This window comes from Typopeltis vanoorti, chromosome 25 (genome assembly GCF_054136105.1).
Source record: "Typopeltis vanoorti isolate ZY-2024b chromosome 25, IOZ_Tvanoo_1.0, whole genome shotgun sequence".
NCBI classification, from domain to species: Eukaryota; Metazoa; Arthropoda; class Arachnida; order Uropygi; family Thelyphonidae; genus Typopeltis; species Typopeltis vanoorti.
In genome coordinates this window covers 21061099-21083989 of record NC_143573.1, presented here as the reverse complement: position 1 = coordinate 21083989, position 22891 = coordinate 21061099, and the positions used below count along the sequence as shown (strand labels likewise).

Below are 22891 nucleotides of genomic sequence, written 5' to 3'. Positions count from 1 at the left end.
AAGAACTAAGGTAGTAATAGATAACAAGATCTTAGAACTGGTGAATTTCATTTAACTACCTAGGATGCATGATCACATATGAAAATGAAAAATATATCAACGTAAAAATTGCAAAATATTTAAAGATAACAGGTGTAATTAACTCTATATTTAAACCAAACCTAGTTCAAAAACAAACCAGACTAAAAGTATACAATACATTAGCCTTACCGGTCTTAATGTATGGAAGCGAAATCTGGACAATAAAACAAAAAGACAAACAAAGATTATAAACAGCAGAAATGAAGTTTATGAGAAAAACTGCAAAGCATATACTCTATTTGATCACAAAAGAAACGAAGAAATTACGAAAGAATTAAACCAAGAACCAGTAATAGAAAAAATTAAAAAATATAAACATAAATGGATGGAACACGTTCAAAGAATGAAAACAGAAAGATTACCAAAACAAGCCTTAAAGTACAAGCCATTAGGAAAAAGAAAACCAGGACGTCCTCTTAAACGATGACTTCTAAGGCTAAAACAGGCAACTCTAGGCCTAAATCCTTCATGATGATGATGATGATGATGATGATAACTTCTATTTTATGTTTGCTAAATAGTATTACACCACTGCCTCGTTTAGTTTGTTTGCAGTGTTTGTATTGTTGAAAGTTTGGAATTTCGTAGATGGTTGCCTCTTCGTTTGTTGTAAATATTTCTGTTAGTATTGAAATATCTATGTTGTCTGTATCTTCCTTCAGATAAGCATGCAGGGTCAGCCAGTATTTCTGAATGCTCCTGATGTCGATATGAAAAATGTACAGTCCTATTTTTTGGGTAGTCTTATAATAATAATAATTAATATTATTATGATAATCATTATTATTATTATCGGTTAAGGTATTGTGAACTTTGGGAGTTAACTTAGTGATTGGGCTAATGAGAATTATTCGATTAAGCCGTGCTAATCTTACCTACTTCGAAACTAGGGTTAGCTTTTACGAAGAGAGTGGGATTAGCATACATTATTTATATTTGGTATTCTTTAAAGATGGAATGTAAGTGTTGGTAGCTGGTGATTTGTGAAGTGAAAATAGGTGTGAGTGCTATATTAATTGTGTTGGTATACTTCCACAGTCAGTGTTTTAATATTCCGTAATTGTCTACGTTTTAAGTTTTATGGTAGGTTGTTGAGTAGAGTGGGTATGAAATGTGATCTCACTGCAGAACCTTATGAGCCGTTGAAGGATCTAGGGGTGTAAAGAGTTGCGGTGGGTCGTGTTATGTAATACGTGTCTCTGTTGTTATGATAGGTGTTCTTGAAGTAATTTCTTATTATCATTAAGTAGTGTTTCTGATTTTTTATGCTCAGGATTTTGCTCATCGCCATAAAGGGATCAGTTATTGTCTCGTATGTGAGGCCTCCAAATCATTGTTGAAATAATTTTCCGAAGTAATTTCTATTTTCGCTAGATAGGTGTTTGATGTGTTATACTGTACGCATAGACTGTTATATTGTACCTGAGCAGCGACTAGCACATACTGTTATATAAAAGTGTTTTACGTTATATGGAATCATGGCTTTTACTTGGAAAAGTTTTACTGCAGTCATGCAGAGTTTATTATGAAGGTATTCTATATGTTTTGTCCATTTAAGGTGGCAAGCTATGTAAAGGCGAAGGTATTTTGCAGGCGTGTTTTGCAAGGTATTTTGCTATGTTTGTCGCTATTTGTGATTTCCGAAATCAGTGTTTCTGTATGTTCAAAACGAGTTTATTTTCATTCACACTGTATTTTTCTTTGATAAATGCCACGATGACACCTCCTCTTTTGTTTGGTCCACATAAGTTGTAGGTCCGATGGATATTAATGTGGTATGCTTAAGTTTCTGTGTCATTTATTGCAACTTCGGTCAGGATTAATATGTCTATGTTATCAAGGCGTACTTGAGCAGTGTTATCATTGTTAGCCAGCTCAATGTAAACCAGTGTTTCTTTATACTTCTTTGTGTGTGTGTGTGTGTGTGTGTGTGTGTGTGTGTGTGTGTGTGTGTGTGTGTGTGTGTGTGTGTGTGTGTGTGTGTGTGTGTGTGTGTGTGTGTGTGTGTGTGTGTGTGTGTGTGTGTGTGTGTGTGTGTGTGTGTGTGATAGAGAAGTCGATATTGGATGAAAATTGGATTCATCAAAGAGTCAAAGAATTTGAAATTTATATTTTCTGACTAGATATGTTTGCCTTGATTTGAGATCTCTATGGTTTTTAAAATAATTTTAAATCTTGTTCTTAAGGAAGGGGAGATTTAATGTATTATATTGGTAGACTGCATAGGTCGGATTCTCTTGCAATTATATAAACTCGAATGTTTTCATCCTGTCTCATAAATATCTGTGAATCCTTAGTCCACCGGAACTTGTAGTTTTTCTCTGTTTTTGATTTCCTTGCATGGTATAAAAGATTTTTAATGTATGGTGTCCAGTGTTCAGATATGTAGATTGGAGTTCGGAGTTACATGTCAGTTAGGATTGATGTTGTCGGCTTTGTTTTCTTGCTTAGTGCTTGAATACGGTCTCAAAGACTTCTGCTGGTAAAACGAGGGATGATTGGTGGTGGTCTCTTTGTTTTTTTGTGGGCCTCGCTTAACAGAGGTGATGTCTATCAGTTGCACTATGACGGTGTTTACTTCTTTTCACAATTCTTCATTTTCGTGCTTAAGGTTTACTTCACTTCTGTTGCTACTGTTAATTTCTTTTTCATGTTTCGCACAGTTCCCAGCATTTCTTGAAGGGTCTCATTATTGTACTGTAAGTAATGTTCATATTCCTTGAATTTTTTGTTAATTTGTTCCATGTGTGTATTAATTCAACTCTTTATTCATGAGTTTGAATGAATCTAAGTTACTGTAATCTTGGGATCAGGTCCTTTGATCTTCTCTCGTTGGTGACCACAGTCTTCTTTGTCCAAGATTTTCAGCATACAAAATTTGGATTCTACTTAGCCGATTTCGATGAATTATTCATTTCTATCTTCAGTGTGATACAAAGAATTACTTTGCAACACTAATAAATTCTAAACCTGAATTAAAGCCATTTTAAAACTATGAAAAACGTCAGCAGCGTTAGCAGCGGGCATATTCTTGTATTTTTCCACCCTCTCATCATCATCATCATAAGATAATACGAAGAAATTACAAAAGGTACGAAAAATAAATAAACTAGAATCGCTAAATGAAGAAAAAAAATGACACTTTACATCCAATCTGTTTCGTGTTGCAAATACAAGTTCCACTCTCCAAAAGCTAGATAGGGTTTGAAGACTACGACTACTCTAAAGAATAAAATGGGTTAACTGATTTATATATATATATATATATATATATACACATTTTTTGAATTTAAAACTTTGGAAACTGCAGACAGTTATAATTAATTAAGTAAAAAAACAACGGGAAAGAAATGAATATGTAATTCCCCACTCTACCTCCGAAAAAAAACTGATATCAGAATCAACGTCGAAACTGCATTCCCTGTGGTTTCAGTAACTCGGTTTACCAGGGCCATATAAATCGATTAGAGAAAACGTAATTGTTAAGTTCACTTGATTTCTTTTTTTTTTATTATTATCAAAACAACACTGGTGACTACAGTGTTTCTATTCATTTTCACGCACTATTCCGAGAGAAATGTATCATTTAATAAAGTTAATTTTTTAAAAAATAACAATAAATAAAATGTTTGGAATAGTTTGATATTTCGGTGCAGTGGTTTAGGGAAAATATTGGAGATACCGCCCTTCTGTAAAAGCAGGGAGTGCCTACAAGAAGAGAGGGGAGGGGAATTCAATCTCTTCTGTAAATATAAAATACCGCTGCCTAGCGATAGCAAAGAATAGCGACACGTGCACCTTCAGTGAAGTTAGTCCTAGCATCTTCACAGTAGCCACTGATTATACTGGTCAGTAAACTCCTAGATTAAATGTGATTAGAATTACCAATTCACTATTTTGTTTCCATTCTTGTTTATGTATGTGTTAGATAATAAACTAAGTTTTCCATCTACTTGATACGGTATAAAGTTTCGCTTTCCTAGCTTATAAAACGATATAATGTTTGCAAAATTAAATTACAGAATTGAATATACAAGGTGATAAATCTGCTCTGGATGAAGATGTATCCTATCTGGATGAGACGGCCAAAGCCCCAAGTATTTCAGCTGAAGAGCGAAGACCTGAAAGCACAAGAAACGAGGTGAGGGATATTTTGTGCAATGGATGTTTAAACAGTATTTGACTGTTTTTTTTTTTTTTTTAAATAATCATCCTCTGAAAGCAGTTTTGAGCTGTTCCAAATTGTTCACGGACAACTCATCGAGAGGAAAATTTATCGCAGGGAAAATTCATCGGGGAGGAAAATTCGTTGAAAGCATTATTCGCTAGAAAATTGAAATGATACCGATATATATATATATAAAAAATCAGCTAACACCTTTTTATTCACGCATTGAGAGTAGTTGAGGCCGTATTCATCCCTGTCTAACTTTTGGAGACTGAGTGGGCAGTTCAATCTCCACTGGCCCAAGGCAATCACTAATTAAGCGGCAAACAGTGAAGAGGCAGGCTCAAAAAAAAAATGACACCATCTCGTGGTCCCCAACCGTAACACAATGTATTTAATGTCGGAATTAGTGCGGGTTCTACGATCGATTTTCTTGAGTTTACGGGACGAAAAACCCAGCTTGCTCATGTCAGAGATCGACTAACTCGAGAACCGGTGGAAAAAAGGGTTAGAAAAATTTCCTCTAGTCGCCGACTAGACTCGAAACACCAAATCTTCCTTCGTGCAGTTAAGTGCTGTGGTGTGCAAACGCCACATCCACTGAGCTACACAGGTTCTTCGATACGGATTATATGAAAAATACCCCTCTATAGCTGCAATCACCTGTTGATTCGAAGAAAACTGACCAGCCAGGAAGATTTTTAGTTTTGGGAAGAGATAGTGAGCAGGTGCATTGTCCTGATGAAAGATGATATTTTTCTTCTGTAAACCGGGTCTTTTCTCACGAATTTTTCGTCTAGTTTGGTTAAAAGATCGGAATATTATTCCCCAGTTATTGTTTAACCCTTTTTAAGATAATTAATAAAGAAAATGTTTAGCATCCCAAAACACCGATACCATGACTTTTCTTGCTGATGGAACAGACTTGTCTTCTTTGGCGCTGAATAACCGGCTTCTCTCCACTGTTCTGTGTAATGGTGAATTCAAGTTTCATCCATAGTAATAAATCGACACACAAAATAAGTTTTATTCTAGTTAAAACGCTCCAAGCACTGTTTAGAGATTTTCATTCGAGTGTGTTTTTGATCTGCTGTGAGCAAGCGTAGCACCCATTTTGTGCAAAGTTTTTTCATTTGCGATTCTTCATGCAAAATATATTCTACACGTTCTTTTGAAATGCCTATAGTCTCAGCGATTTCACACATTTGACTCACCAGTCATCCAATATCATATCGTGAACTTGATCAACGATTTCTGGTGTTGTTACACTTTTTGGACTTCCTTCACGTGGATCATCTTCAAAGGCTGGTACAGCCACGTTTAAACTCTGCAATCCATTTCTTAATTGTCGAAAACGAAGGAGAAGAGTTCCCATAAACTTTTATGAATTTCGAATGAATATGTTTTGGAATTAAACCTTCTTTTACAAAGAATTTTATAACCACACGATACTCAATTTTATCGATTTCAAGGGATGCAGACAACATTTTTGCTTCAGACAGCTGTACCAACTTAGAAAAAGATTGTGCCGATAGTGTTGCCTTCTATGGTCGAGTCCGAGAAAGTTTTAGACCACCCTCGTATAATCGAAATATTATTATTATTATTATTATTATTATTATTATTATTATTATTATTATTATTATTATTATTATTATTATTTGACAACTCCAGGGAGTCCAAGTACTCATCGTGGGAAGGCATCTGGTCTAGAACTCCGTCTTCACGATTCAATCACCAACTGACAGCAACTACACAAACGCCATCTACCGCCGATCATCACTATTATTTTCAAGACGATCACAAATACCCATTTCCACGATGAGATTCGAACCCGAAGTATTTTGGCTGGAGATGAGATACGCCAACTCGGCCAACCATAACCGCTATTTCTTCTTATTTTATTTTATTTCATTTTTTTTTGAAAAATATGACTTAAATTTTTTTTAAAATATTTCTTAACTTATTTTTTTGAATTGTTTTTTAAAAAATATTTCTTCTATGAGAAATTTTTTTCACATATGTCCGTGATGAATAACTTTATAATAAATAAAAATTTAAAAAAAAGCTATATATAATTGATATATTAAATATTATATAAAATATTTCTTAAATGTTTTAAAAAATATTTCTTAATTGTTTAAAATATTTCTTAAATTTTAAAAATATTTTTAAAATAAATATTTTTTAAAATACCTCTTATATGGGAAATTTTTTTTCACATATATCTGCAAAGAATTTTTGTGCAATGAATTTTCTCCGCGATCAATTTTCCTCGCGATGAATTGTCGGCGATGAACTGTCCGGACACGCTTCCAAATCGAATTAGTAAATGGTATGAATTGTTATAATTTCGAATTTCAATGTACCGTATTCATTTGAATACGGTACAGAAGTATGATATTTGACATATCATACACGTATCTGAGGCGGCAACTGTTGTCTCTTAGTTGTTTTTAACGCGAAAAAGCATTTTATCTGATATTCAGGACAGAAGAGTAACAGAAATAATTAGCTGTTTGAAAACGAACAACCCCCTACTGCTAATGGTGCTGTAGTGGGCTCATCATTAGATCTGTATCCAGTAAAGAGTCCGAGTGTGTGATCGTCCTTGGTAGCCATTGTCAAAAACCATAATTATAACGTTCATTTATAACTTCGCTTTTGATTCGGCCTCTTATGACGTTAGCAGGAATGAGTTCCATTCGAACCCAACATAAAACATCTCCACCAGCACGTATAGCTCTCTCTATCAATGTTTTCTTGGAGGTTATTGTAAGTATATGCCACTGACAGTACACATGCGCAGAAACCCACACACACACAGACATACATATTTTCTCTGGTATATATACATATATATATCACCTGGCATAAATCAGACTAGAATATCCATTGCGGTATCGCTCATCTCATCAGAAGACTTGCCGGACAACAAAATCAGTAAGTTGCTGTCAATCTGGTTTCTTTTAGGATTAACTTGAAAAATATACTTGACTTTATAACATCCTGTTTAGTTTATAAAATTCATTTTGAAATGACGATGATGATGAAATTTTAGCCATTTTGGGCAAATAATCTAACAGGAAAGAATTAATAAAACATTTTTCTTTATCGCTTTTGAGTTTCACTGAACGAATTCTTCCTCGAGGTCTGAGAATATTAATTTTGTGGATATGCATAAAATATTCAAAATATTTTATGCATATCCACATGCTGTGTCCAAATGCTGTGTAGGACACGAGAAACATAGTACTTTTCAGTTTTTGTTATCATACACGCGTATTATACGAGATAAAGAACATCCGGGATGAGGGATGCTCAGTAACAGTAGTAACAGTACAGGAGAGTTACAAGAGCTGTCATCCAATTGAATACTCTTAAGTGAAAGCTAAACATGTCGAGTATTAAAAATAATTTAAAAAAAAAATCAGCTAACGCCTTTTTATTCCCGTATACGGGGAGTAGGCGAGGCCATTTAGCCCTATCTAACTTTTTGGAGACCGAGTGGGCAGTTCAATCTCCACTGGTACCCAATCAGAGATAGATGGCCCAAGGCTATCACTAATTAAGCGGCACGCAGTGAAGAGAGACGGCTCAAATGTGCCGCCATCTCGTGGTCCCTAACCCTAACACAATATATTTAATGTCTGAAATAATGTGGGTTCTACGGTCGATTTTCTTGAGTTTACAAAAAAACCGAGTTTCCGGGAGGAAAAACCTGCTTGCCCGTGCCAGAGATCGACTAATTCGGGAACCGGTCGAAAAAAGGCTTAGAAAAATTTTCTCTAGTCGCCGACTAGACTCGAAACCAAGTCTTCCTTCGTGCGGCCAAGCGCCGTGGTGTGCAAACGCCACATCCACTGAGCTACACAGGCTCTTTTAAAAATAATTGGAGAAATAAAAAGGAAAGTGTTCATAAACTTTCAGGTAATGACGTCAAAATTGTGCGCATGATAATCTTCATATCGATTAATAACGTATAGGAAATGCGTCTAATCTATACTACAGTATAACAGACGTGATTTAACAACGCTGTGTTTTTTTTTTCAATTACACATATATATATATATATATATATATAATTGAAAAAAATATATATAATTGGGAAAAAAATATATATATATATATATTGTTGTAATTAGGATTTACTCGGGATGTATATATTTATAAAATTAAAATTTAACTGTCTAGAACCCGAGAAAGTATAACAAAAACCTTTAATAAATCACGACTAGTTTCATCGGTGTTCCGACTTCTTCAGGTGAGTAAGAAATAACATGACGTATAAAAATAACAAGGTAAAAAACATTGACTTTCCAGCTTAATCAAATGAAGCAGAATAGTAACAGTCATATTTAAATAGGTGACTGCGTGCTACGCTTGACATGAGTAGAATGTATGTGACAGATAATTTTAGATCGCCACTATTGGATTACTGCGCTATGGGAATCAGGCAAATTGTAGCTTAGATTGTTATTCAAGTGCGAAGGCTCCAGAACTATTTCTTTTGATTCTATAAATCGTCTTTCAAATTCATCCTTGCAGATATATAAATTGGTTGTGCGGTCCCAATCAACTTGGTGTGGCCGCTCTTCGAGGTTAGAGTTTGCGGAGAAGAGCAAATGACTGGAAAGGGCGCTCGCTCGTGTTCTACTGTAGGAGATGTCACGTCTATGTTCCTCAAGACGAAGTGAAACAGATTTATCTGTCTGGCCAAAATAAGGTCGACTACAGTCGCACACAACTTCATAAACATCAGGAAAATGCAGTTGGTCGTGTTTTGGTTTTGGTCGACTCAGAAAAGAACGAAGTTTTGGCAGAGTAACATAGTCGGTCTTTATGTTGAATTTCTCCCTAATCCTAGATAGTTTTGGGGTAAGAGAGCTGATAAATGGTAACTGTATATGAGTGATAGGGTTGGATTCATCTTCTTGTCGAAGTTGTTGGCGTGGTCTCAAACGTTTAGTAATGTTACGAGCCAATACCTTCTACAATAGGTCTTAGAGGAGTGTCAGCCTTGTGGATCTTAGGAATCTTTGACTTACCCACGTACAATCTGTCTAAATATCTTGCAGCTTCGTTAAAACATTTAGTTGGAAATTCCTCCTCCTTCATCAAAAACTCTGAAGATTTCATCTCAAAAATTAAAAATTTAAATCTCATAGACTCTGACAGAATGGTGTTTTGACATCGTGTCTCTTTTTACGAATGTACCTACAGATGAAGTTCTGACTCTTCTTAAGAACAAGGTTTCTAAAAAAATATTTGCTCTTCTAACTCACTGCATCAAATCCGGCTATTTCTGTTATGAGGATAAAATATATAAACAAACTAGCGGGTTAGCTATGGGCAGCCCTTCTATCCCCAGTCTTAGCTAACATTTTTTTAGAAGATTTTGAAGAGATAGCTATTTCTATAGCTACTTTAAAAGCTAAACTGTGGTTACGCTACATTGATGATGTCTTCCTTATCTGGGAACATGGTTTAGAGGAACTTCAAAACTTCCTAAACCATTTAAATAATCAACATCAGAACATTAAATTCACTTCAGAAATAGAGATTAACGGCGTTCTCCCCTTCTTGGATCTAAAGATCAGTAGATCACCTGACTGTCTTAAATTTTCAATTTTTCGGAAAACCACAAACACTGATAGATATTTGCATGGCTCTTCTCATCACTCCCCTCCTCAGAAACTTGAAAAACACCATTTTAAATAATGGATATTCATCTCGTAACATCACTAAACGTTTGAGACAACGCCAAAACAACCTCGACAAGAAGCTGAATCCAACCCTATCACTCATATACAGTTACCACTTATCAGCTCTCTTACTCCAAAACTATCTAGGATTATGAAGAAATTCAACATAAAGACCGACTATGCTACTCTGCCAAAACTTCGTTCTTTTCTGAGTGGACCAAAACCAAAACACGACCAACTGCATTTTCCTAATGTTTATGAAGTTGTGTGCCACTGTAGTCGACCTTATTTTGGCCAGACAGATAAATCTGTTTCACTTCGTCTTGAGGAACATAGACGTGACATCTCCTACAGTAGAACACGAGCGAGCGCCCTTTCCAGTCACGCGATCTTCTCCGCAAACTCTAACCTCGAAGAACAGCCACACCAAATTGATTGGAACCGTACAACCAATTTATATATCTGCAAGGATGAATTTGAAAGACGTATTATAGAATCAAAAGAAATAGTTCTGGACCCTTCACACTTGAACAACAATCTGAACTACAATTTGCCTAATTCCCATAGTGCAGTAATCCAATACTGGCGATCTAAAATTAGCTGTCACACACATTCATGCCAACAGTAGCACGCGGTCACCTATTCAAATATGACTCATCCTATGCAAATGCAAAGAAAATATTCTGGCAGACCATCCGCCGCCTTCGAGGGAGGAAATCGTGCACAGCAAGGGCAATTAAGGCCTCTGATGGTGCACTTTTAACAACCGAGAAGGATATCCTCCACAGATGGATGGAATACTTTGAGAGCCTTCTTAACCCGGGTGGCCCAGCAGTTGTGGACATCCAAGAGGTGCAGATCGGGGCAATGACTATTCTCACAGCAGAAGAGGTCCATTTAGCAATAAAATCGCTAAAATCGGGCAAGGCTGCAGGCGATGATGAAATTCGGCCCGAAATGCTAAAAGCCTTAAATCGAGACGGTGTTCTCTGGCTGACTCGAGTGTGTCAGGCTGCTTGGATATCTGGGCGAGCACCAAAGCAATGGCAGACAGGCATAATAATACCAGTCTTTAAGAAGGGAGACCAGAAGGATTGCAGTAACTATCGTGGCATCTCTCTGCTCAGCCTGCCTGGGAAAGTGTATGTCAGGTGCTTGGAAAGATGGTGCAGGAGCATAGTTGAGTCAAAGTTCCAGGAAGAACAATGTGGCTTTCGTCCTGGTAGAAGCACAACTGACCAAATCTTCACTTTAAGGCAAGTCTTTGAGAAATCTAGGGAATATGTCAATAATGTCTACACATATTTTGTCGACTTGGAGAAGGCATATGACTGGGTTTCTCGGGATAAGCTTTGGCAAGTAGTACAGGAGTATGGAGTGGATGGTCAACTATTAGTTGCCATCAAGTCCCTGTGTGAATGCCCAGAGTTTTGTGTCAGGGTAAACAGCACAAAGTCTGAACCTTTCACAGTTTCCGTTGGCCTCTGCCAAGGGTGTGTTCTGTCACCCCTCCTTTTCATAATATTTATGGACTGGATCGATAGGCACAGCCGAGGCAGTGAGTGTGTCAGGATTGGAAAATGTAGCATTGGACGTCTGCTTTTTGCAGATGATGTAGTTCTGCTTAGCTCTTCCACAGATGAACTCCAGCGGACCCTGGATAGGTTTGTAGCTGTTTGTGCAGACGCCGGAATGAAGATCAGTGTGGCCAAAACTGAAATATTTGTGGTCTCAAGACAACCATCCCAGTGCACTCTAAATGTAAGTGGAGTCCCAATGAGACAGGTGGAGAAGTTTAAATACCTTGGGTCCATATTCACGGATGATGGAAAATGGGACGTAGAGCTAGATACTCGAATTGGCTTAGCAAGCTCAATATTGCGGGAGCTTGGCCGTTCGGTAGTATTGAAGCGGGAGTTAAGCCAGAAGGCAAAGTTGGCTGTCTTCAATACAGTCTATGTCCCCATCCTCACCTATGGTCATGAGAGTTGGGTAATGACCGAAAGAATGCGGACACGAATCCAAGCGGCTGAAATGAGGTTCCTTCGAGGGGTTGTGGGACTGACAAAACTCGACAGGGTCAGAAGCTTTGCAATTCGGGAAACCCTCAATACTCAACCACTGCTTCTCCGTGTTGAGAGATCACAGTTATGCTGGTACGGGCACCTGGTCAGAATGCCACAAGAGAGGCTCCCTCAGCAGGCCCTCTTTGCCAAGCCAGAGGGTGGGAGGCCACGTGGAAGGCCAAGGACTCGCTGGATAGATTATATCTAAAACCTTGGGTGGACACGTTTGGGAATCCCACCAGAACGCCTGAGCTTGGTGGCAGAGGATCGTGACCATTGGAAGTTCCTCTTGCAGCTGTTGCCCCCACAACCCAATTAGGAAGAGTGGGCCTTGAAGATGTATGTATGTATGTATGTATATATATATAGGGTTGCAAATGTATAGCATATTAGCACAATAATATATAAGGATTACATAATACGGAAACATAGCTCAAGATATCAACACTAACCACTTCAGCCTACCGTTAGTAGAGTACTGGTCCCCCATCAGTTCAGAAATCATGTATTACCTAAACATCGGCACAAACAGCAATGCAACAGTTTGATGTAAACCCACAACCATAGTTTGTAGACAGTAGATGATAACTACTTGACGAACCATGCAGGCATTGCCCAACTAAAAGTGTTTTTGTAGAGATCCAGTGGAGTTATTACCAAAATTGAGATACATTTTGGTTAGATTCCAAATAATGAATTTCATTTCTTAAATCTCCGTTTAATACACACTGGACTTGCGGTGTTAATTGGTTCTGCCATAATTCCAACAAACGAAACTAAACGAACTCTCACCTTTTAGAGAGAGTGCCCTCACATACCAGAATGTTTTGAATCTCAAAAGACTGTTACTTTTACCTTTTGCTACTAAAAGCTATAAAAGTACTTTCAACTTAGAGTTATCAAGTTGGTAATTTAAGTGGGTGGACTAAAACTTAGATTATCTGAAAACCCTATTGTGACAATCAAACACTGTACTGTCTTCAAGCCACTTTGAAAATCATTTAAATAACGATCAAACACTAACGATGAAATTTATGAATGTCTTTCATAAATTTGCACTCCACGATGGGAGACTGCAGCTTGTACGTCGGAGAAACTTTTGACTCATCCACCCAAGCTCGCATAATCAATCAACGTTAGATAATATCCTTTGACAATTATTTTGGGAAGAACCTTTGTATTTGTAAATGTTCTGAACTATTACGCAGGCTGAATATGTGTTTATATTAAATTTTGTATTTAGAAATTAGGTATTTATGTTTGTTAACTTCAACTATTTCTATTTTTAAGTATTTTTGAAGTATCTTCGACGCAGTTTCAAATATGAAAGCTGTTTGGTCACCTAAAGTCATACAAAAGGACTCGGAAACTTTTTTACGCCAAATACTCTCAACCTTATAATATGTTAATATACTGTTATTATGATTTTTTTTTGTTTTTTTCTTCTTCCAGATGGACCTTTTTAAGAGTCAGGTGATCATCTGTACTCTTCTTATTGATGCATTTCTCGTGACGCCTCCAATATACACCCAAGCCAGGATAATTAACAGACGCATCTTTGCCAGTCTCGGCTGCTTCGGAGTATACAACCAAGGAAATTTTGCTCGGCTAGGTAGAATCTGCGAAGAGTGCTATGAACTCTATCGTGAGACAAATATATACGACATGTGCAGGTATGGAACTTGTATCAGTAATCCTATTCATATGAAGTAGTCGCACTAATTACATTAAAAAGAGAATAATCATACATGATTATTCTCTTTTAATTTAATTCAGGTGATTAAAGCCAACGGTACGACACATTTCAGATCACTGGGAGTTAGTCCTAAGATGTAACGCAAAGATGATGAATTGAAAGATAAAACAAAAGAATAACAAAACACTCGATAATACTTTACCAAATATGTTTAAGTAGATCATATAATTTCGGCTTAAAAAATAAATAAAAAAAACACCCATTGCATTCTATTTTCGACTTATTTCGATCCCGTAGTCCTTATGGATGTTTGTTTTTAGTTGGGGGAATGAATGTTATTGCCGGTGTGAGATCACCGTTTATTGGAGACCAGAAGTGACTTGAAAAAGTAAGTTCCATCTTTTGTCTCTGGAGCAGAGTTTCTGGTTATGTAAAAATAAAAGCCAAAACATAAAAATGAATGAAACTACTGAAAATCCTTAGCACACTCAGGATATTAATATACTAAGGTAAAGTTTTACCAACTTTCATGTGTGGGAGTTACAGCAAGTAATCATTGACCGTAATAAATAAAAACGTAAATGCTTTTATGATGTGTTATGTATACAATGATATTTTATAGAATTATTTATATATGATTTAAATATGCAACGTGAAATGATTTAAAAAAGATCTAGAAAGCGAGCATAACTTCAGTAATCAAGTGCTTGAAAAACAACTTTTAAAATGGCATCATTTTCTATTAGTTAGTCAGCGTAAGCATGTCTATCAGGAGTGTCAAACTCAAATTGGACTACGGACCATTTGCTATAAAACTGTATCTCAAGTGGGCCGCAAAATGTTTTCGGCTAAAAATACCTGCATTAATTAGAATCGAAGGGAAGTGAAAAAATGAGTATAAATAAATTGGAAAATTAATAACAAAAATTTTATTTATTCTAAGCATTACAAGACAAAAATAATATTATAATGATTATGACAACTCAAAAAAAAAATAATATAAAGAATATTTTTATTATATTAATATTTACAATAGATAGCATTTAATCCAAATTAAAACGAAATTAAATTTTATTTAAATAAACCAAATATTTATATATTTATACATTCTTAAAAAAAGTATAAACTTTCGTTTAATAACCATCACAAAAATTTACGGGTCCTGTTAGTTTGAAAAGTTTGGTGTTTGCGTTGATATAAAATACTTCTATATATATATTTTTTTTGGGGGCGGGGGGGGGGGGTCCTATATTTTGAATTTTTAAAGGAATTTTTAAATGTTACTGAAAATATTTTGGGGAAAAATTATAATATTTTCGGGTTAAAAAAAAATATATATATATATACTTGCATAATATAATTATAATAATTTAATTTAAGTATTTTATTTTTTTTCCGACACATGACAACGTTTATTACTAACCAGCCTATCAAAATTTGGACTCAAAGATTGTGAGAATACGACCTTAATCGTGGCAGAAAGGTTGACGTCGGTTAATCTTGATCTGTGGGCTGTTTTGTTACCTTTCATACATGAGAATAATTGTTCACATAAATAGGTGCTTCCAAAATAACATAGGATATTTGCTGCAAACTTTTTTATTTCCGGATATTTTTGACCTAAATAACTGTATATTTTTGGTACACCAACGTTTTGGTATTTCGCTTTTAGAATGGAATCGTTTTGGAAATCAATAAGTTCCGTTTGAATACAAATAGGAGCTTTTTCGAAATTAAAGGAAAAGGATCCGTAAAAAGCGAAAAAACTTCTTCTTGCTCTTTGAAATTTTTAAATTGCCTATCAAAGTCTTCTTTTATCTTTTCTAGTTTGGGACAATATTGAGAAAAGGTAAAACTTTGATTCTTATTGTTCAACTGGTCACACATAGGAAAGTAATTTAGAATATTCCCTTTTAAATGATTTTGAAACAAAACTAACTTACATCTAAAACTTGCCAGTGCATCAAACATGTGTTATTAACTGATCTTTCCCCAGAAGTTTGACATTTAAATCATTCAAATGTCCTATAATATCAACTAAGAATGCCAGATCCCCATGTCTGATCATTAAGAAATGCAACATCATGATTTTTCATTTCTAGGAACAATTTTATTTCCTCTAAAAGTAAAAAAAGCTTTTTATAACCTTATGACAAGATAACCAATGAATCTCTGTGTAATAAAGTAGCCCTTCAAATTCACTCTCCAAATCTTTTAGAAATTGTGCAAATTGGCGGTGATTGAGGCCTCTGGATCGAATGAAGTTCACGATATTTGTCACAGGCTTAAGTACGCTGCTCATTTCCAACATTCTGGAGCACAGGACCTGCTGATGAATAATGCAGTGGAAAGATTTTAATTTTGGAATGTCTGGATACATTTCCTATAACTTTGCGGCAAGTCTTGACACATAACCTTTATTTTTGCCTGTCATTGCTGGAGCACCATCGATTGTCACTGCTACGAGCATGTTCAGAGGAAGTTAATATTTTTCAAACATGCCCAACACGGCGTCAAAAATGTCTTCCCCCTGTAGTGGTTCCATGAATGGGAATCATTTCCAAGAACTCTTCAATAATATTCATATTGTCGTCGCAAGCCCGAAGAAACAAAGCAACTTGAGCCACGTCGTGAATATCGAAACTTTCGTCAAGTGCAATTGAAAAGCACTGTACGTTTGCGGATATTTCTTGCAAGTGGTCACGCAGATTATCTGCATTTCGGTTATTCTTTCGATCACGGTATTTTTGGACAAAGAAATATCGCGAAATACTTGCACATTTTTGGGACATACATTTTCGGCTGCTTTTATCATACATTCCTTAACCAAGGAACCGTCACTAAAAGGTTTGGAATGTTTCGCCAATAAATAGCTGATTTCATAACTGGCTCTCACTGCTGATTCATTATCTTTCATAATTTTTGAAAATACTTGTTGTTGACTTTAAAGTGAATTATTCATACTTCTTAATTTTTCTTCTCTCAGTTTACCCTCAAAGCGTGAATATTGTTCTTTGTGAATTTTATCGTGGTGCATTTTTATATTATATTCTTTGGCTACATTAATTGTTTCGTTACAAATAATGCACACCATTTTGTCCTTTTTCAGTGCAGAAGAAATTTAATTTCCTTTTTTGTTGAAATTTTCTCCTCTCATGAGCAATTTTTCTTTTTCTTGTTGGCTTGGAAAGCGACATTGCCTCGGTGAATAAATATAGTATTAATATTATTAACAATTTTTATAAAAATGTTTCAATAAAACCGCACAAAACTGTAGACCAGTGCACGATACTATTGCAAATAAAAATAAAAAATAATAATAAAAGGGTTATTTAAATTAAGGGGATATTAAATCCCACATTGTTTTAAAACCGAATAAGAAACTCAAAGATCGGAATCAAAGAGTTTCATGCCAAATATGGTATAACTATAAACGTACCGGCGACTACTAGCGTAAGCTAAAGCACGTAGTTCAAGTACGTAGTACAAACTAGGGCAACTCGTAGTAAAGGTGGAGAAAGTTCTGATCGCTATTCTTAGTGTTTTCACATAATGTATAATGTAAAACCCATCTCCTAGGAGATCTATGATGTTATACATTATGGTGGGAGGTCACTACCCAGACCGGTTTCGATCTTTATTGAGATCTCATCAGTGAGTAGCTAGACCAAATATAATACTAAGGATATAGCGAAAAGAATTTATATACTCTACTATACGAGTTGTCGAAAAGGTGCACCCATAAATTATTTGAAATTAAGAGCCAATAGGCTTCATTTCGGCGATGTAAACATTATTTAAATTAAGGGGATATTAAATCCCAAATTGTTTTAAAACCGAATAAGAAACTCAAAGATCGGAATCAAAGAGTTTCATGCCGAATACAGTAACTATAAAACTATCGGCGACTACTAGCGTAAGCTAAAGCACGTAGTTCAAGTACGTAGTACAAACTAGGGCAACTCGTAGTAAAGGTGGAGAAAGTTCTGATCGCTATTCTTAGTGTTTTCACATAATGTATAATGTAAAACCCATCTCCTAGGAGATCTATGATGTTATACATTATGGTGGGAGGTCACTACCCAGACCGGTTTCGATCTTTATTGAGATCTCATCAGTGAGTAGCTAGACCAAATATAATACTAAGGATATAGCGAAAAGAACTTATATACTCTACTATACGAGTTGTCGAAAAGGTGCACCCATAAATTATTTGAAATTAAGAGCCAATAGGCTTCATTTCGGCGATGTAAACATTATTTAAATTAAGGGGATATTAAATCCCAAATTGTTTTAAAACCGAATAAGAAACTCAAAGATCGGAATCAAAGAATTGCCCTGGTTTGTACTACGTACTTGAACTACGTGCTTTAGCTTACGCTAGTAGTCTCCGATACTTTTATAGTTACTATATTCGGCATGAAACTCTTTGATTCCGATCTTTGAGTTTCTTATTCGGTTTTAAAACAATGTGAGATTTAATATCCCCTTAATTTAAATAATGTTTACATCGCCGAAATGAAGCCTATTGGCTCTTTATTTTAAATAAGAAAAGGGATTCTCTCACTGCTAGATTGTCGTTGTATCGTGTTCGGCGCATTGACTTCAAGATCACTGATTGACTGTAGTAGGCAATTATAAACTCATAGCTGAATTCCCATGAGTGCGTATGCTGCGCGTCACGTGAACAGCTGGCAGCCAATAGAATTCAACTTTTTCAGTACGCTACCAGCAGCGTGCTGTAAACTGATTAGGATCGGATCTAACATTGAAATTGCAACATAAAGTTTTATTATTACAATTATATTACAGCAGATTGTTGCATCCATATTGTAACTATATAGTTTACGAATGATTAGGATCGGATCTAACATTGAAATTGCGATATAAATGTTTATTACTGCAATTATATTATAGCAGGTCGTTGCATTCATATTGTAACTATAAATGGCGTATGAAAACGAATAAATCGATACTGTATTTACTCGAACATAATTCGCACTCCCCCCCCCCCCCCAATTAAAGCTAAATAATCATGGTGCGAGATATATGCGGGGATTTTTAGAAACTAAAGTTTTCAGAAAAAAAACTGAAAATGGGAATGACGTACCAAGAATCTCCTCTTCGTTATAACTACTTCCGGCCTCCAGAACGGTTTCCTTGTGTGCATTGTCAAAGTCATCTATCCAAATAGCGTCATCTTCTTTCCCATTATTCCAAGTAAAAATTACAAGTAATTTACAAAATTTAAATTCCTAATGAACACCCTTCACGAATGTCTGAGAAGTGAAAGCAGAACGTGAAATAGGCAGCAATGGTATTAGAGATAGAACAATAGAGATAGAACAGCTATGAAGATGTGGATATGATTGGTGCGGTATTAACAAAAGATCGTTTTACCAAAACACAAAGTCAAGCTGACATTTTTGACCTGAAACGCTAATTCTCTTCAACACCAAATTCTATAATATCTGAAACTGTCTTAACAACATTCACTCTATATGTTTTAGTTTTAACACGTTTACGAATTTTATTGCAGCTTTGTGTTTGAGTTAGAGGGGCACTCAGACACATCTAACTAAAAACAATAGATTTTAGTTAGATACTGTGTTTGCCGGTGAAACATATGGTTTTGCTTAAGTCTAAACAGCATGATTAATGTGGGAGGGGACATGTGATTCATTAGTTAGTGCCGTTTTCATACCAGTTGTCTCTAATTGCAGTTGGGGAAGGCATGTTGTTTACAGCGCGGAGCGAGTTATTGTTCCCAGTTGAAAGTGGTTAAACTTTATTTTCGTGTACGATGTACAGTACATGCAAAAATTTTTAATTTCTTTTTTCATAAAGTAAAATCAGGGTAGAGAGGTGTGAGTCATATGCGAGGGCGAGTTATATTCGAGTAAATACGGTATTTCTGTTTAATTATAAAAAGCAATCATTTTTTTTTAAATCTTTCCTTGAGGCGTCTGGGGCCGCACGAAATTGCTTTGGGGACCGCACGCGGCCTGCAGGCCGCCAGTTTGACACCCCTGATGTACATGAACGTATAGAAATTGAGAGTTTCTTATGTGGTTACCCCCGCCCCCTCCAGAGACAGTTACTGAAGATCATAAGCATCAACAGAACTGATAAAGGTTATGTGTGTTGTGTGCAATATGAAATGAATTTTCTGGTTAGGGGTTTATCGTTATTTAAAGCAGCCGGTATGATATTCCTATTCTGTACCCTCCTCCTCTACTTCTTCCTAACATGGATTTTAGGCCAGATAGCTTGTTCCGGTCCCATGTCATCTTTTTCTTGGTGTTCCGATTCTTCTTTTTCCACTTATTTTGTATCTGTATAATATTTTTGGTAGTCTGCTGTTGTCCGTTCTATTTAAATGTTCTATCCATCTGTGTTTATATACTGTCTTATGTAGAAATTAATTGGTTTTAGATTCAGGGATTGTAAGATTTCTTCATTTGTTTTATGGTCCCACTTGGTATATCCATCTGTTTTTCTGAGAAATTTCATTTCTGCTCTTTGAGTTCGTTTTTCATCTTTCCTTTTTATGGTCCATGTTTCATTTCCGCATAGTAGAGTTGGTTTTGACAAGACATTATGTAATCTGATTCTAGTGTGTTTTTGTACTAGGGATGGCTTAAATATAATATTTATTATGTCATTTATTTTGATAAAGTTTGATATTTTAGTGTCTATGTCAGTTTCTTTTTCTTATGACAAATTACATCCCAAGTATCTGAAAGTATCTACTTATTCTAAGAGTTTATTATCTATCACTGTTTTACTTCTTATTTTATTTTGATATTGTCATATTATAATGTTTTGGGACATTATATAATTATTTTAATGATCTTTGTATATCATCTTCTGATGTAGCTAATAGTATATGATCATCTGCAAATAGTAGTGTGTCTATCTTCATTTGTGGGGTTATTTGTATAGCAAACGGTTATACTGTTTTCAGATTGTCTATATATATATATATATATATATATATATATATATATATATATATATATATATATATATATATATATATATATATATATACTTTTCACAATACTTTTCTAAGTTTTCATTTCTATTCAGACATTTTATTCATTGTCTAGATATTGAGTTGTTTTCCCTTTTCCATTTTCTGTAATATACTGTTAATGAATTATTTTAGCGTTTTATTTATTCTTCGCTTTACTGATAATGTACAAGTTTGGGTCTATGTTCAACTATGTTATTTCTTAATTTATACTAATCTATGAATCCAATATCATCTTATGCTGTAATCATATTATAATAAAGTAAACAACAGCCGCTAGGAGGACTGTTTGAAGGTGCTCCTTAATCTGCAATAATAGAAGCTACATGACATTGAAAGTTTAGACCACTTAAGATATTAATCTATTCTGATAAAATACTTTCTCTCGCTAATGAACAAAAAAGAAACATCTATCATATACTGGTAAATGTGTCGAAGTGTCTGAAAGAGTATCTTTATTTTCAATAACTTCTGTTTTGGCCTGCAGTTTGAAGTGAACTAGCATTTGCGGTCATGCTGGACAATACCCATTAATTCAACTTAATCCAGAATAATCAAACTCAATTCACTTCAGCTGAAATTAAGTTCGCCTGGTTGTTCTATCTACTAAACAAAAGATCATTTTTGCCAAAAATGATCTACTATCATTTTTGGCAAAATGGTAGTAGATCATTTTTGGCAATCATTTTGGCTGGACAATACCCATTAATTCAACTTAATCCAGAATAATCAAACTCAATTCACTTCAGCTGAAATTAAGTTCGCCTGGTTGTTCTATCTACTAAACAAAAGATCATTTTTGCCAAAAATGATCTACTATCATTTTTGGCAAAACTTAGAGAAACGTGTTTCATTTTTCTATCGGAGGAAATATCTGAATTTATATTAAGAAAATTTCTTTGTTTCTATTAAGAGGTGCAAAGCATTTTATGCATAAACCGTTATTAGTAACAATATCAAAACCAGACTTGTACGCACTCATTTTTGCAAGAAAGATTTCTGAATTTTTAGACATAAATTTAATTATGCATCGATTCTCTCCAGGAGACTGTGCTCTCTCTATTCTTCATTCGTCCTAATTTGGGAGGCAACTATACTTATTTCGAATGAAAGCCGAAAGGCTATTTTTCTGGCAACCTTAATAATAATGAAGGGGATACAAATCCTTTGATGTTATCTGCCAGTAAGCGAAACTCTAAGAACTAGAACTAAGATCTATGAGTTTCATACCGAAAAACTATCGGCAAATCCAAGTGTAAGTAACCACTTGTCAGTACAACACCAAGGCAACTCGTATCAAAGGTGGAGCAAGCTCCCTCACTATCCTTGATATTTTCTCATAATGTAAAAACACAGCCCCTAGGCTGTGTTTTTACATTATGAGAAACGCACGCACACACGCCTACACACACAAAAAAAAAATCTGGACAATTAGATAAATTTCTACACATTACTTCATTTGTAAACGATACTTAATTAAAAGATTATTTATTACGATTGTTCCCATATCATGAAGCTCATAATCATTATTTTCATTGTAGGTCCAACTGTTTCCGAAATGATTACTTCCCCCAATGTATTGATGCTTTACTTTTAGCTGATAAACAACAGGAGTTGTTCGACACTGCAAAAGAATTATCCGGAGAACAGAAGTGAAAATTAATCGGGATTTTCGACACAACAGATTATTATTATTATTATTAAAGTCACATTGAAAGAAATCAACATGATTACAAGCTCTGATTAAATAATTGTGTATGAATCAGCTGTATTAAAAAAAAAACATCAATAAAAGCAAAATTCTAGAACATGTTTCTTTCTCTCATTGAGCATATAATTGTCGATATAAATACTGGCAATCTAACAGATTTTTTTTTTCTTTGCGAAATTAATTTGGATGTGCAATACATTTTAGAAGAAAACGTTTATTTCCACAGAAAAAAAAAAAAAAAATATATATATATATATTTATTTATTTATTTTATAAATAAACCACAGATATTTTTAACAAATGTATTCTATGACTATAATTAATTATAGTCATTTTATTCAACCACTTCTGATTTTCTTTACATTTATCCATTAAATTCTTGATTGTCATCAGGAATGCAATGGAAATGGTCTTTTTGTGAAAATAAA

General features: G+C 35.1%; 1 protein-coding gene across 1 annotated transcript in view; it reads left to right on the top strand.

Moving 5' to 3' along the window:
- LOC150092595 (ion transport peptide-like) overlaps nucleotides 1-22560 on the top strand; it is a 32987-nt gene extending 10427 nt beyond the window's left edge. The window contains exons 2-4 of the mRNA XM_090414820.1: nucleotides 4104-4222; nucleotides 13473-13693; nucleotides 22294-22560. Coding sequence (XP_090270946.1) covers nucleotides 4104-4222; nucleotides 13473-13693; nucleotides 22294-22408 — 455 coding nt within the window. The 3' untranslated portion in view covers nucleotides 22409-22560. The remainder of the gene's footprint in view (nucleotides 1-4103; nucleotides 4223-13472; nucleotides 13694-22293) is intronic.
- Nucleotides 22561-22891: the final 331 nt, after the last annotated feature.